Below are 15,516 nucleotides of genomic sequence, written 5' to 3'. Positions count from 1 at the left end.
GAAAGCTGATGAACCCCGCTTCTCTAGCAATAGGAAGACCTGGCCGCCCCGGGCCTCATCCCCACCTGCCACAGGGGCTGGCAGCACAGGCGCACGCACTCTGCAGTGGGCCGCAGGCCCCTCCGCTCTTCTCTCAAAATAGGCTCGGGTCTTTAACCTAGACTACCCCACTGGTCCCGAAGCATTTTGTTTTTTTTTAGATGGGGTCTCCCTCTGTCGCCCAGGCTGGAGCGTAGAGTGCAGTGGCACGATCTCGGCTCACTGCAATCTCCATCTCCTGGGTTCATGCGATTCTCCTGCCTCAGCCTCTTGAGTAGCTGGGACTACAGGTGCGCGCCACCACACCTGGCTAGTTTTTGTATTTTTAGTAGAGACGGTATTTCGTCATATTGGGCAGGCTGGTCTCGAACTCCTGACCTCAAGTGATCCACCCATCTCGGCCTCCCAAAGTGCTGGGATTACAGGTGTCCGCCACTACGCCCGGCTAATTTTTGTATTTTTAGTAGAGATGAGGTTTCGCCATGTTGGCCAGGCTGGTCTCGAATTCCCGACCTCTGGTGATCCACCTGCCTCGACCTCCCTAAGTGCTGGGATTACAGGCGTGAGCCACCTGGCAAGGCCCCCGAGCGCCCCCCCCCCCGCCCCCCCCGCCGCAGCATTTTTAATTGCGGTGCCTGCTTTAAAAAAAACTTTTAGGTCCAGAAATGCGCTCCAGAAGCTCGGCGAGGGTAGGCTGGGCAGGCGCCTTCCGTCACCGGCGCAGCCGTAGGGGCCGCGGACCTCCCCGGCTGGGCAGGACCAGGTCCGCAGCGGCCTGGGGGCCCTGGCCCCGCTGTGTCACACACCGCCCTGGGCCGGTCCCCTGCACGCCCGCGGGCCTCGGCGTCTGTACCGGTACCGCGGGCGGCGACACCTACCTCGCGGGGCTGGGGAGGCTCGACTGGGCTAAGAGACGGGACCGTGCCCAGCACCGGGCCTGGCACACAGCGGGCACCCAATCGGGGGGCGGTGTCGGGCAGTCCCAGCGAAGAGGCTGCTGAGGCTGCAGGAGCAATGACAACCGCGGGGGCGGCCCCCTCCCCACGCAGCCTGAGGGGCCGCGGCGGCCACCAGCGCCAGGCCCCAGGACCAAGCACCTCAGCCTGGGGTCGCGTGGGTGGCCGCGCGCACAGCTAGGCGCTCGCACAGGCGCACAGACATCCAGGCCGCGGAGTGAGGAGAGAGGTTAGATGGGTTGAACCACTACGGGAAGGGGAGGGGAAGCTTTGGGAGGAGTGAGGGAGGGTGGAGAGCGGAAGAAAAAAGCAAGATAGGACCGTAAGCTGGACGTGACTGTAAGGGGTCATGGCTGCGGAATCCGGCAGGGGCATCGGGGTTGACGTGCACTCAGCGCCGAGCTTCTTCGTAGTCCCTCACCCACTTGGCTAATATGGGCTGGTCCGGAAGGTCAGGCAAGGGGAAGCTGCGCAAGCGCAGTGTGAGCGGCAACATGGCGTCTAGGTCCAAGCGGCGGGCCGTGGAAAGTGGGGTTCCGCAGCCGCGGGACCCCCCAGTCCAGCGCGACGACGAAGAGGAAGATGAAGTCGAGGATGAGGACGAAGACGATGACGACAGTGACGAGGAAGAGGATGAAGAGGACGAGGTCATTGACGAGGTGAGAAGGACACGCTTCCCTAGCTGGTTTATACTTGAGAAAAACTTTATGGCAAGCCCAGGCTGTGTAAAAATAGTGTAGGGTCTTGCCTGACCCTGAGGGTCTGTGAGGAGAAACTGGAGATAAGTTCTTTCTCAGGTTTCTCCTCAGTCTTTAACACACTGCAGCCATAGTAGTTATTTTTTAAAGGCCTACTCCGGTCCGGTTAACCTCCCAACCCGCTTCCCCCCCGAAAAAGCCTGCCACAACAGGTGTGTTCTTCTCGCCCTCTTTAGTTCTCAGGCTGAAGCTTCAGATCCTGAATCGGCCACCCCCGGGCTCGCAGAGGGGACCCTCTCCCCTCGGGGCAGCAGCTGTCCTCCTCTTCACTCTGCAGGCGGCACTCACAGGGGCCGTCAGTTTCTTGAAGGCTCCTGCCTGGTTCTACCGTAGAAGCCTTTTCAAATGCTCTTCTTCATTCTGCAGAGTTTCCTCTTCCTTCTTCAGATCTCAGCTAGGCTGTACTTTCTGGCTCCTGGGGCAGCAGACCCAAGACATGGGTAAATCATTGGTTTCATAGGCTCATAGAACTGGGTTCCTTTCTTCAGAATAGGTTCTACCGTAGTGCCTGGCAATATAGGTACTTATTATTTGTTAATAAACAATTAGGACTGAATGATCCTTCAGACTACTGAATGTTTAAATAGATACCTCAGCCTTAACTTGTCCAAAGCAGAATTTGTATAATAACTCATGCGCCTCTCTTAACTGTCACCATTTCCATAAATGGCCCCTAAAGTCACCAGCTGCTGTAACCCAAAACCTGGGGCTTAACTTTAATTCCTCCCTTTCCTCATCCTATATCCAGTCCATCAGTAAATCCTGTTATCCAGACATTTCTCAGCACCGATTCTGAGACCATCGTAGTCCACACCTCCATCATCTCTTGCCTGGACTACTATTTAATATAACAGCTTTTAACCGGCCTGCTTTTCTCCATTTTTGTTTCCCTACATTCAGTCTATACTCCACTTACAGTCAGAGAGATCTTATAGGTCTGATCTCACGCCTCTGCTCAGAATGCTGCATTGGCTTTCTAGTTCATTTACAAGAAAATCAAGAGTCCTCACAATTGAGGGACAGAAAGGCAGCCTGGATGGCTGGATCAGAATAAGGCAGAGAGAGTGATAGGAAATAAAATCAGAGAGGTAATCATGAGTCATGATGAGCATGGAGGGGAGCATGGAGAGAAGCATGGATGCAGGATTAGGGGTGACATGTGGGTATGTGATCAATATTCCCTTACAAATCTTTACCTTGGCTCTATGCCTTGAATGCCATCTCACCATTTTTCACTTAGAACTTTGACTGGCTGTTTTATTACTTTTGGATTATAGAAATCAATGCTTCTTGTGTTAACATGGGAAATCTATCACACCACCACAGTCTTAATTCTAAATCACCTGGGAATAAGGGGACAGGGCTCTTTTCTACAAACATGACTGTTCCTGCTGTAGCCATGTGGAGATGAGCCCATACCCAGGAAAAGGGTGTTGGACAGATAATCCATTTGCTGCCCATTTCCCTGGTGGTGCCACAATAGTCTGGGACAGAGGTCCGAGACGTCTATCTAGACAAAGAAAAAAACACTAGATGAGCATTATTTACAGAATGTATTTATATCTAAGGAATAAGTTTAAGTCCTGAATAATGAGTTTGTTATTTGGTTTAGTTTGATCCTGTTTGGAACACTCCCACCCGACCCCTTGTGTTTTGCTGCTCACATAATCTGGCGAAGTTAGCATTTGAAGTCTGCAAAGCTGGACTTAAAGAGTCCAAATTGGAGCTGGAATTGCTCTAAGCAATTCCAGACCTTGCACGTTTACAATTAAGGAAGCCTTAAATATATACATAGTCAGGGTGGCAAGGTAAAAGGAGGTCTGATTTCCTCTGTGATGTCCCTCAGCTAAGACCTAAATTCCGAAACCGTTAAAACCTGAAGTGCCTCTAGATATATTATTTCATCAGCGCCCCAGGTTCATTATGTCACTTATCAAGGTATGATTTAGGGTCCTCAAGGACTGATCTTGTTAGTGTTTAAAAGCAACTAGGTTTTGTTTTTGGTATTTTAGTGCTGTCTTCTCCTAGATTCTGTTGTCTTGCAGATAGAGATCAGGGAGCCCAGCTACACATTCATTCTTCTAGTCCCTTGTACTCATCATATTTCCATCTGCCTTAGGGCCTTAGTTTGTGCTGTTTCCTGTACCAGGAACTCTCTTTGCTGTTTCTCGGTTCCTTGCTCAAGTGTCACTTCAAGGAAGGCTTTTCTGACTGACTTTTTATTTTTTAAGTTGTTACAGCACTGAGTACCTTTGTTTTATAGCACTTACATTTATTTCCACGAATATTTCCTTAATGTCTATATTCCTTCCTAAATCGTAAGCTGCACGAGAGCAGGATCATTTGTATCTGCCTTACTAACCTTTTCATCTTGAGTGTCTGGCACAGTGCTTGGTACCTGGATTGGTACTTAATAAATATTTGCTAAGCAAATGAAGTGTAACCTCAAATTCATGGGCTAAGTCAAGCTGTAGGCAATTCCAGGGACTTTTGAAGTGATTTTGATTTTTGCCCACCCTTTTTGCAGTCAGGAAAATAATTTCTCCTTTGTGGCTGCCATGTCTGGTTTATTTGAACCGGACTTTCTCAGCATTTAAACTAGGTTACTCTGAGTGTTTTGTTTTCTCAGGCTTTTGTGTCACCTGAAGAAATAGTGTGAAGGTGCTTTGTATTCTCTACAGATGGCAATCTTGGCAATGTTTGCCTATTTCAAAGTCTAGATGTTTGTAGTTTTTCTGGTAACAACTATTTTGTGTGTTATTTACAGGAAGTGAATATTGAATTTGAAGCTTATTCCCTATCAGATAATGATTATGATGGAATTAAGAAATTACTGCAGCAGGTATTGTCTTTTATTTATTATGCATAAATTTCCTCTTTTAAGAAAAATCAGGGGTCGGGTGCAGTGGTTCATGCCTCATGCCTATAATCTCAGCATTTTGGAAGGCCGAGGTGAGAGGATCGCTTGAGCCCAGGAGTTTGAGACCAGCCTGGGCAACATAATGAGAACCTGTCTCTACAAAAAAATAAAAAATTAGCCAACTGTGGTAGCACACACCTTTAGTCCTAACTCCTCAGGAGGCTGAGGCTGGAGGATTACTTGAGTCTAGGAGCTCAAGGCTGCAGCTATGAATGTACCATTGAGCTCCAGTCTGGGCAACAGACTGAGCCTCTGTCTCTAAAAAAAAAGAAAAGAAAATTCAGGTCATTCAATACAGGCTCTCTCAAATTCATCTTTTTAGAATTTCCATTTCTATCCTCTCCACCTTGCCTGGAAGGAAGAATTATTTCCTTTCATCTGCTAATTAGTTGAGTTATTTATTTATTTATTTATTTTTTAAATTCACAATTCTTATGTAACAGTCATGTAACTATGCTGTTTGGTGCTATAAAATTAATGCTTGCTGCTGCTTCTTATTTTACTCATATAATATGACTTTGGTTCTTTAACCTTTATAGCTCTACCTTCCTTTTCACCAAATTCTTTGGCCTTATGTTTATCCTCTCTCGTTTCTCCCTTTTTTCTCCCCCATTACTTCTATATTACCACTGACTGCTATTACCACTGACTGCTTCTTTTCTGAAGTTTCCTAATCTTTAGCTTCTTTGACTCTCCTGGGCTTTTCTTTCCCTCTTGGGATTGCTTTTCTAGATCATCTTCTTAAGTCACAGAAATTTCATTGTTTGTATTTGAATATAGGATTTGAAGTTATTAGAAATCATGCTTTGATCTTAATTTAAAATAATTTTTTCCTCCTTTTAGCTTTTTCTAAAGTCTCCTGTGAACACTGCAGAACTAACAGATCTCTTAATTCAACAGAACCATATTGGGAGTGTGATTAAGGTAAGCAGGATAATTGTGTTTATTCTGATTAAATGAGTTCTTTATTCTGTTCATGCTGGGCATCACCATGCTTGTAATCCCAGCACTTTGGGAAGCAAAGGTGGGAGGATTGCTTGAGGCCAAGAGTTCAAGACTATCCTGGGCAACATAGCAATACTCTGTCTCTACAAAAAATAACAAAAAATTAGCCGGGCATAGTGGCACATGCCTGTAGTCTTTTTACCCAGGTGGCTGAGGTAGGAGGATCTCTTGAGCCAAGAAGTTGAAGGCCGTGGTGAGCTTTGTGCCGCTGCACTCTATCCTGGCAACACAGCAAGACCCTATATCTGGAAAAAAAAAAAAAGTTCTTTATTCTGTTTAGCTCAAATTGGAAACAGTATTACTGGAGGAAGGGAGACTGATCAGAAGTCATTACAGAAATCCAAGCTTATTAAATGCAGTAGTCCAGGTGGTGGCAATGGAGAGGGAGAGAAGTGGGCTCATTTAGAAAATATTTGGGAGATGAAATATGATGAGGTTTAGTCCCTGATTGGGTCTGAAAGTGAGAGGAAAAGGAGTCAAGGATGACTTCCAGGTTTCTAGCTTGAGCAAACAGGGTGACAAGCGTGGAGGAAGGTCAGGTTAGGAGGGGGAACATGAGTTTGGATTTGTACATTTTGAGTTTGAGTTACCTGGGAGATACCGGGTAGCAGGTGGAGCCCTGGAGACTTGGGAGTTGGTCGTAAATGTTACTGAAGTCCTAGAAGTGATTGAGATTGCACAGGGAGGGAAGGGACAGACACGTATTAGTAATACCAAGAATACTTGGATGAGTAATATAAGTGGCAGAGCCAGCAAAGGAGATTAAAAGGGATGACAGGAGAAGTAGAAGAAACAATAGTGCAGTGATGTCATACACGGCAAGAAAGAGAACATTTGAAGGAGGAGGGGATGGTCATCCTTATCGGATAGATGTTGTAGAAAGCTCAACAAAATAAGGACTGGTTTGGACCCTGGCTCTGCTGCTTATCATCTGGTGGTTCTTTGGGTTATCTGTTGTTTGTATAACAAACCACCCCATAGCTTAGTGTCGTAAAATAGCAATAGTCATTTATTTGGCTCGTGGATCTGCAGTTTGGACAGAGCTCAGTGGGCACAACTCATCTGTGCTCCTGCTCCATCATGTTAGCTGAGGAGGCTTGACTAGGGGCTGGAGGATTCCCTTTCAAGATGGCTTACTCACATGACTGGCAAGTTAGCCCTGATTGTCTGTCGGGAGCTTAGCTGGGACTCTGGACCAGGGGCCTTAGTTCTTCTCCATGTGGGCCTCGTCACACATTGGTTTGCTTCCAAGAGCAAGCTGCCCAAAAGCAGGCAGAAGTGATATAGTGCCATTTCCACCATTTGCTTAGTCACTACAGATACAGATTTCTACCTAGGGGGAGGGCACACTGATCCCACCACTCCATGAGAAAAGTATCTAGGGCACTTTGTCAGAAGAGCATGTCCAAGAAGAGATCCATTGGGGCCATCTGTGAAAGATACAGTCTGCCACAGTACCTTAATCTGTTTCCATTTCTGTCTCTGAAAATGAGGATGGTACTAGCACCGATCTTGTAGAGTGCATGGGTAAACAAAATGAATTGCTGACTGCTTAGTACAGTGTCTGGCAACTGACATGTGCTACATATGTGTAGCTGTCACTGTTGATGTCTTTTTCCTGTTCCTAGCACCTGTTCCCTAGCCTGTTGTGAAAAACACAACAAACAAAAGCTCCATTCAGTCTAATGTTCCACTCTAAGTACATCACCTTCAGAGCCAAAATTCTTGAAAAGTAATCTTAAGTCATGGTTTCTACTTCCTGTCCTCCTATTCATTTTTTAGACACTCTTATCTGACTTTTACACCACTAAAAGTCGGACACTGAGTGATAGGGTCACCAACATACTTGTTACTAAATACAGTGTACACTTTTCAAGGCTTCTGACAATATTAGTAACTTTATGGCACTCAATATAAAGAAAATGAGAAATTAAACCTATGGAGCCTTCCTTTTATTAGGGCAATGGGGAAAAAGCAGACCACCTGCTCTTTCATCAAATAAATGTGATCTCTAGCTGATTCGTGTCTTAGAAGACCTAATGGATATGGAGGAGAGGCAGTTTTTTTTATTCTCGAAAGAGGTTATTATCTAATGGCAGGATTCACCCTTTAAATGGATAATCACATCAATAGCTCTGCAGTTGTAACTGTGGCTTCTTGGGATTCTCCAGAGACACTTGAGGTGTCCTGAGGATAGAGACTTCTTGTTCTTAGTAAAGGGACTACCCAGAGTGTTCAGTGGAGCCAGTCCCTAGGATCATAGAACAAAGGGCAGGGGGGTTCTCTTTTTTCCCCTTCTTTCTTGCCAGTGTGGTGGGTGTAAGTGGCCCTCAAGCATTGCCCAGCTTCACTAATGGTCAAGAATGACAAGTGTTCTGGAAACTCATGAGTTTTAGATGAAACAATGCTGTGGGCCAGCAGAGAAGCAAGGCTTGGCTCCAGCCAAATTGTGCAGAAAACAAATGAAAATGCTTTATTTCATGAGGTTTATCTCTTCTGGATTTGTATTATATTGAGAATCTGATAAAAGAAAATGACTTAAGAATCTAGTATAAGAAATTTCAATCTGTCCAGAATCTGACAAGAGGAACAGAGTCAAGGGAGGTAAAGTTAAATGAACAAGGTCACACAGTATTTAAGATACAATGCTTTCCAAGATGATGGTGGTAAAACTGTGACAGTATCTAAAATGTAATGCTTTCTAAGATGGCGGTGGTAAAACAAAGTTTTGCTTTTGAAAAGTGAAAAGATAAATGAGGCCTACATCCCAAGACTTGGTATTATACTCTTGGTATTATACTAAATATAACATTTAAATATTTTTTCTTTTAAAATAGCAAACGGATGTTTCAGAAGACAGCGATGATGATGTGGATGAAGATGAGATTTTTGGTTTCATAAGCCTTTTAAATTTAACTGAAAGAAAGGTTGGTTTCACTGGATGGCATCTGAATGGTTATTTCTTAGGCCAAAACCACTTTTATTTAATGCATGGTGAAAATGTCTTTTATGTTAAACAATGATATTAACTATAGGGATAACTGCTCTTGTGAAATCTTATTGTAATCCTTTTTCAATATGAAGGTGGTGGTGTTGGGTCTGTACCCAGTTAAAGTTGTTTACTCCCTGTGGTTTAGGGAATCATCTGGCTTTGCAGTCTTGATGTTGGTACTGATGCAGGAGCTGTTTGTGCTGTGTCTCTCCAGCTGTTATCTTTGCTACTTGTGTAGTGGGGATATTCTCAGGCTTTGCTGCCTCAATATTGAGGGCACTTACTGACATTTTATTTTGTTTTGATTCATCTCTTTTTATTGATTCTCTGATGAGTTGTAATAAAAAGTAAACCAGCTGCTTACCCTCCTCAGAATAAGATGCAGGCTACACTTGGTCTTTAATTTTGAAATAAACTTTCCAGTTACTTCCATCTATCTTTACGAGATGGACTAGAGTTGCCATTCCAGTGTGTCTGAATGTTAATTACGACTCTCTTACCACTGATCATGGGATGGTAAATAACCAGTGTATTTACTTTTGAGAAATGCTTAAGCAGTCAACACTGAAGACATACAAGACGTTAAGGCTATGGCAGGAAACTGCCCTTAGCCGTAAGATGAAAAGTGATAGCTTTTACTTTCAGGTTTTCTCCTCTATGTGATGGCTTGTAATGGAAACAAGCTTTCTCTTTGCTTTCTAGGGTACCCAGTGTGCTGAACAAATTCAAGAGTTGATTCTAAGCTTCTGTGAGAAGAACTGTGAAAAGAGCATGGTTGAACAGCTGGACAAGTTTTTAAATGACACCACCAAGCCTGTGGGCCTCCTCCTAAGTGAAAGATTCATTAATATCCCTCCACAGATCGCTCTGCCCATGTACCAGCAGCTTCAGTAAGAGACTCTGGGAAAATATTTTTGAACAGTAATTTTTTTTGAAATAGATTCAGAAATGTCATTTAAGTAGAATATGTAGGTATAGAAAGAGTTCTGTCCTTGGTTTAAGTGGGTTGAGTGTGAGGGGAGTGGAAGAAACATCTTGTGAAGTGCATACATTATTAACAACTGGCTTTTTGAAGAGTTTGTGACAATAATCATGAAATTTAAACTGAAGATTTAAGTGATATATAAGGAGATAATTTCATATAGACTTTTCATCCCCATTTGATTGAAGTTTTTCACCTTCACAGATAGCTCTCTGCAACATGAATAAAATAATGAACAATTACAACAATAACAAAACTGGCAAAGTTCCCAAATTCTGTTGGTATGTTTCATAACTAATGAAACCATAGTCCTGATACTGTGGCTAGCTTTTCAGGGTTTTTGTTATTCTATTTTTTAATCCAGGAGTTTTAAGTTTACAAAAATATTTCAAATGTAACTGTGAAATCTAGCAACCTGAGTGTACTAAGAATTGTATTGCCTGTGCTTTGCAGTAGAGGGCAAAATATAGGCAGATTCTCTTATTTATTTCTATCTATTTAATTTTTTTTTTTTTTTCGGTAGAGACAGGGTCTTGCTACATTGCCCAAGCTGGTCTTGAACTCCTAGGCTAAAGCGATCTTCCCGCCTCGGCCTCCCAGTGTTGGGATTACAGGTGTCAGTCACAGCACTTGGCCTAGACAGGTTCTTTATAGAATATTCTTTCTCAGAGGTCATAGCCCTTGCGTTGTGGTTTTCCTTTAAATAGCTGTAGGAATGCAACTCTACTCTGGAAACCTTTAGGTTTGCTGTTTTTTCCTAGGGATTCGGTGCTTATCTCCTGCTGCCTGCTCTCTCAGCTGTAGCTCAGATTGTGCTTCTGGTGCCTTAAGTGGTTTTTGGTTTTTTTGGTTTTCTTTTTTTCTGATCAGCTGGAGCTCACATTTATTTGGTTTTATAGGAGGGTGATTTGCTTTCTCCTAGTCCTGTTAAAGCTGAAGTGAGCCAAGCGCAGTAGTGCATGCCTGTAGTCCCAGCTCTGAGGAGGCTGAGGCAGGTGGAATGCTTGAGGCTAGGAGTTCCAAGCTGCAGTATACTATGATTGTGCCTGTGAATAGCCACTGTACTCCAGCCTGGGCAAAATTGCAAGACCCTTTTTTTTTTTTTTTTTTTTAAAAAAGGGCCAGGTGTGGTGGCTCACACCTGTAATTCCAACACTTTGGGAGGCCAAAGCTGGCAGATCACTTGAGGCTAGGAGTTTGAGACCAGCCTGGCCAACATGGCGAAACCCCAATTCTACTAAAAATACACCCACAAAAAATTAGCCGGGTATGGTGGTGCAGACCTGTAATCCCAGCTACTGGGGAGGCTTAGGCACGACAATCGTGTGAACCTGGCAGGCAGAGGTTGCAGTGAGCCGAGATTGTGCCATTGTACTCTACAGCCTGGGCAACAGAGTGAGATTTTGTCTCCAAATGAAAAAAAGAAAAAAGGAAAGCTGAAGAGGACGGTTCTGAGTTTCTTCTTTTGTTCAAGGGTATCCAGATGCACAAGGCTATGTTTAATTTTCAGAAAGAAGAAACATTAAGGCTTTGTTGCCATTCCATTGCTAGAATTTAGGGTATGTGTTTATGCAGTTCTGCAGTATGTCAGAAGTTAGTTCCAGACTCTAGCAATTAGAGACTGTAGTAGTAGTCACAGGCTGTGGTGACATTGGTTGTGGTTATATACCTTTGTGTGTTTCAGTTAAATGTTCACTGCTTTAAAAACTTCAAAAATTCAGATTCGTATATATTTTTAACTTCTGCACAGGCAGAGCAGTGATACACTGAGTGAATTTGAGACTCATCTGATCTGTTAGTTGCTATATATCCACAAATCAGCATAATCTGAGAGATGTATCGTAGTATTATAAAAAGTAGTAATCTAAAATGCAACTGATTATGTAAATAAAAATCATTCCTGTAGACTAAGTGTTCAGATTGAATGCCTGCATCACAGCAGAACCCACTGAAGATGCCTCACCAGGTTTTCTATGCTCTGGTTTGTTGATGGATTTCACTTGACCCAGCAGGTAAACAAACGTTGTGTGTGTGCCTTGCAGGAAAGAACTGGCGGAGGCACACAGAACCAATAAGCCATGTGGGAAGTGCTACTTTTACCTTCTGATTAGTAAGACATTTATGGAAGCAGGAAAAAACAATTCCAAAAAGAAACCTAGCAACAAAAAGAAAGCTGCGTTAATGTTTGCAAATGCAGAGGAAGAATTTTTCTATGAGGTAAGACTATCCTGCTTATTTGTTTAGATGTAAATAAGGATTTTCTTGAAAATGATTTATCAAGATTTATTGTTCTCCCACTTTATGTCCAAGTCTTTCAAGCATGGCCACTCTGTTTTTCTGTTTCCCAACAGGACCTAGCAGCTAACATAGTGCCAGGCGCATAGTAGGTACTCAAGAGGCTAGGCACCAGCCTCCTTGCCTGCACTGTGGTTATGAGCGTGAGGAGGAGGAGGAGAAAAGCGATTAACCTGTTAAGAATGATTAGGCATTTATAATATGCTTCTTGTGAAATCTTTCCTTCTAAAACCATGCGGAGAGGTAGACATTAGCCTGGGGTTTACAGATGTGGACTTTAAGGCATAGGGAAATGAGGGAAATTACCTGCGATCACACGATCACACAGCTGGTCAGTGTGGAAGCTCGGGCACCCCTGCTGCTCTGTGTCCTTAGTCGTGGATGTCATCCTGCTGGTGGGATTTCTCCAGCATTTTTTTCCTATAAAGGTAGCTTGTACTGTGATGGACAGCCATATACCAGAGAATATTCTTACTCACCCTCTCTTCCTCTGAAAAATCTTGAAGTGGGCCAGGTGCGGTGGCACACACCTGTAATCCCAGCACCTTGGGGAGCTGAGGCGGGCAGATCACCTGAGGCCAGGAATTCAAGACCAGCCTGGCCAACATGGAGAAACCCCATCTCTACTAAAAATACAAAAAAAAATTCCTGTAACCAATACTCGGAGGTAAGGCAGGAGAATTGTTGAACTGGAGCAGAGGCTGCATGACCGAGATTGCCCCACCCCGAAACCCCGTCTCTACTAAAATACAAACAATTAGCTGGGCATGGTGGCGGGCACCTGTAGTCTCAGCTACTTGGGAGGCTGAGGCAGGAGAATGGCGTGAACCCGGGAGGCGGAGCTTGCAGTGAGTCGAGATCGCGCCACCGCACTCCCGCCTGGGCGACAGAGCAAGACTCTGTCTCAAAAAACAAAACAAATCTTGAAGTGTATCTCTGAGGGGAACATATTTTCTTGAATTGGATGATACTACTTACCACTTTTAAGACTCCTACAGAAGACTAAAGCACTACAAATTTAGCTGTGCCCTTCTTTTCCAGGAAGTAAATGGTAAACATGATTTTTTAAAAACATAGGCGGGGCGCGGTGGCTCACGCCTGTAATCCCAGCACTTTGGGAGCCCGAGACGGGTGGATCACGAGGTCAGGAGATCAGACCATCCTGGCTAACACAGTGAAACCCTGTCTTTACTAAAAATACAAAAGATTAGCCAGGCACGATGGTGGGCACCTGTAGTCCCAGCTACCTGGGAGGCTGAGGCAGGAGAATGGTGTAAACCTGGGAGGCAGAGCTTGCAGTGAGCTGAGATCACACCACTGCACTCCAGCCTGGGTGACAGAGCGAGACTGTCTCAAAAACAAACAAACAAAAAAAACCATATGCTTCAGCACCTCAGGTTGACCATTTGGGGGGAGTATGTATGGGTGTTTTAAGATGGCGGGTTATGCAGATTTACTCTGTCTTCACGCAAAAGCCTGATGCTAAGGAAGCAGCTGAGAAAGTGAGAAAAGAGTGTTTGAAGACCAGTTCTTGTTAAATACCAAATTTTACGAGTCTTAATTTCATTATGTATCACAAGATTATTTTGACAATTAAATGAAAATATCACTTAGCTGCTTGTTCACCTCTTAGAAATTGCACGCCTCTATCCCTGTTCCTCATGTGGGTTTAAAATCTGCTTGGTTTGTGTTTTATAACTTCTGCCTGAATGTCCCATTTGAACTTTTTAAATTCTGAGTTTTGCTTCTTTTTAGCTCTCATTCTTATTTAAGCATATGCCAAACGTAATATTCTTTGCCATAGATTAAATGGGTTTTGTCTTTGGGTTGTCCCGATTTTTAATTCATGGTTACTTATTTGTTTTAGAAGGCAATTCTGAAGTTCAACTACTCAGTGCAGGAGGAGAGCGACACTTGTCTGGGAGGCAAATGGTCTTTTGATGACGTACCAATGACGCCCTTGCGAACGGTGATGTTAATTCCAGGCGACAAGATAAACGAAATCATGGATAAACTGAAAGAATATCTATCTGTCTAACCCATTTCCAATGGACAGTGATGGGCTTGTTTCTGTAAAATTACCAGAAAACTCAGTGGAGATTTACTGAAAAACTCAGACTTTATTCAGATTAAGGTCCTCTACAAAAAGTGGGGTTCTGTCCCATGTGTCTGTGACACATTTGCAAAATACCAGTTTTTTAAAATTTTGGTCAAATTATGAGTGGTTGATTTAAAAACTTTTCCAAGAAGAAGAAAAACGTGAAGTAGTAATTTAAAGAACTCAATAAAAACTTCTATTTTTTATTTTAAAATAATATACACAGTGTTATTTTCTTCAAGACTGTCCTGTGGGTGTGAAATCCGTCTTCATGTCACGTCTCTCCCATCTCCAGCAGTTCAGCCATCCAGCTACCTTTGGGACCCTACTGCACCTTGTGTTTGCTGAGGAGTCACTGGAGAGTGCATCTCTGTTCAGCAGTTTCAGGGCATGTCTCACACATTTTCTGTTCCTTATTCATTGTTGACATAGGGGATAGGTGATCCATTACTTGCTGTAGAATATCTTTACTTTCACTAGGAGGCAGATTACTGAAATAGTATTGTGGTACCAGTTGCATAAATCTGTTTGTTTAAAACAAAAAGATTAGATTTTGAGTGGGGAACGTGGTGAGAGACACCCAACATTATGTCTGGGCACTTCCCATCCCTGGATAATCTACCTGTAGAACCAGTATTTAATTTGAACTCCTCAGTATCTCAGTCCGACTTTGTAAAATAAATACTTTCTGGTTTTTATGCAGCCAATCCTGTTGCATTTCTAGAATAAGGTGGCCTCTCTAGTGTTATGCCACACAGTGGAAGTGCTGTCTACTACTAACCTTTAGTGGAAACTAGTATTTCCCCTAAGGCCCATCACCATATGAGAGGCACCGATCGTATGGTTAGGAGAGCTTTGGGTAGGGGATAGAGGGGGTATCTTTGCTTCTTTCTCATTTTAACTAGTACCACTCCGCATCCAGCTACGTAAGCCAGATGCCTGTGAGTCACTCTTGGTTGCTGCCTTGAACACTACTTGCTGGAAGAGTAGGGGAACCTTCAAAATGGATCCAGACTCTGTAGTGGCCTCTCAAAGACTAGCGGAGTAGTCTCACTCTCGCCATTGCCCCTCCTTTCCATTCATGTAACAGCCAGTTATTTTTCCTTTTTTCTTTTTAGACAGGGTCTTGGTCTGTCTCCCAGGCTGGTGGGCAGTGGTGTGACAATACCTCACTGCAGCCTTGACCTCCTGGGCTCAAGCGATCCTCTGCTGCAGGATCTCAAGTAGCTAGGACTATAGGCGCGTGCCACCATACCCGGCTAATTTTTTTATTTTGTAGAGACGGGGTCTTGCTATGTTGCCAGGGCTGGTCTTGAACTCTTGGGTTCAAGCCATCCTCCTGCCTTGGCCTCCCAAGGTGCCTGGCCAGCTACAGTGATCCTTAAAACTATATCGAGAAGATGCTACTCTTGCTTAAAATGCTCCAATTGCTGTGTACGGCACTTGGATAGAATGTAAACTATGTGGCCCA

At 43.9% G+C, this 15,516-nt stretch overlaps 3 protein-coding genes across 14 annotated transcripts in view; 1 reads left to right on the top strand and 2 right to left on the bottom strand.

Moving 5' to 3' along the window:
* UROS (uroporphyrinogen III synthase) overlaps nt 1-1,303 on the bottom strand; it is a 38,517-nt gene extending 37,214 nt beyond the window's left edge. Inside the window, exon 1 of one of the 4 annotated variants that reach the window (XM_032175407.2) lies at nt 918-1,303. The gene's annotated coding sequence lies outside the window, so the exon portion shown is untranslated. The remainder of the gene's footprint in view (nt 1-917) is intronic. The other 3 variants (XM_032175401.2, XM_032175391.2, XM_032175382.2) reach the window with 3 other exon arrangements.
* Nucleotides 1,304-1,349: 46 nt separating this feature from the next.
* BCCIP (BRCA2 and CDKN1A interacting protein) overlaps nt 1,350-15,516 on the top strand; it is a 29,660-nt gene continuing 15,493 nt past the window's right edge. For 2 of the 6 annotated variants that reach the window (XM_032175360.2, XM_032175352.2), the window contains exons 1-6: nt 1,451-1,654; nt 4,521-4,595; nt 5,517-5,597; nt 8,516-8,605; nt 9,373-9,560; nt 11,695-11,869. In XM_032175360.2, coding sequence (XP_032031251.2) covers nt 1,490-1,654; nt 4,521-4,595; nt 5,517-5,597; nt 8,516-8,605; nt 9,373-9,560; nt 11,695-11,869 — 774 coding nt within the window. In that variant the 5' untranslated portion in view covers nt 1,451-1,489. Of the gene's footprint in view, nt 1,655-4,520; nt 4,596-5,516; nt 5,598-8,515; nt 8,606-9,372; nt 9,561-11,694; nt 11,870-13,211; nt 13,219-13,814; nt 14,263-15,516 lie in introns of those variants that run through there. The other 4 variants (XM_032175370.2, XM_058435904.1, XM_032175343.2 and 1 more) reach the window with 4 other exon arrangements.
* DHX32 (DEAH-box helicase 32 (putative)) overlaps nt 14,219-15,516 on the bottom strand; it is a 60,104-nt gene continuing 58,806 nt past the window's right edge. For all 4 annotated transcript variants that reach the window (XM_058435900.1, XM_032175333.2, XM_058435901.1 and 1 more), the window contains one exon: nt 14,219-14,569. In XM_058435900.1, the coding sequence (XP_058291883.1) occupies nt 14,398-14,569 (172 nt within the window). In that variant the 3' untranslated portion in view covers nt 14,219-14,397. The remainder of the gene's footprint in view (nt 14,570-15,516) is intronic.

This window comes from Hylobates moloch, unplaced genomic scaffold, assembly GCF_009828535.3.
Source record: "Hylobates moloch isolate HMO894 unplaced genomic scaffold, HMol_V3 SCAFFOLD_3, whole genome shotgun sequence".
Lineage (NCBI taxonomy): Eukaryota > Metazoa > Chordata > Mammalia > Primates > Hylobatidae > Hylobates > Hylobates moloch.
Note: the sequence above shows the minus strand (reverse complement) of the source record. Positions and strands in the feature narration are given on the sequence as shown.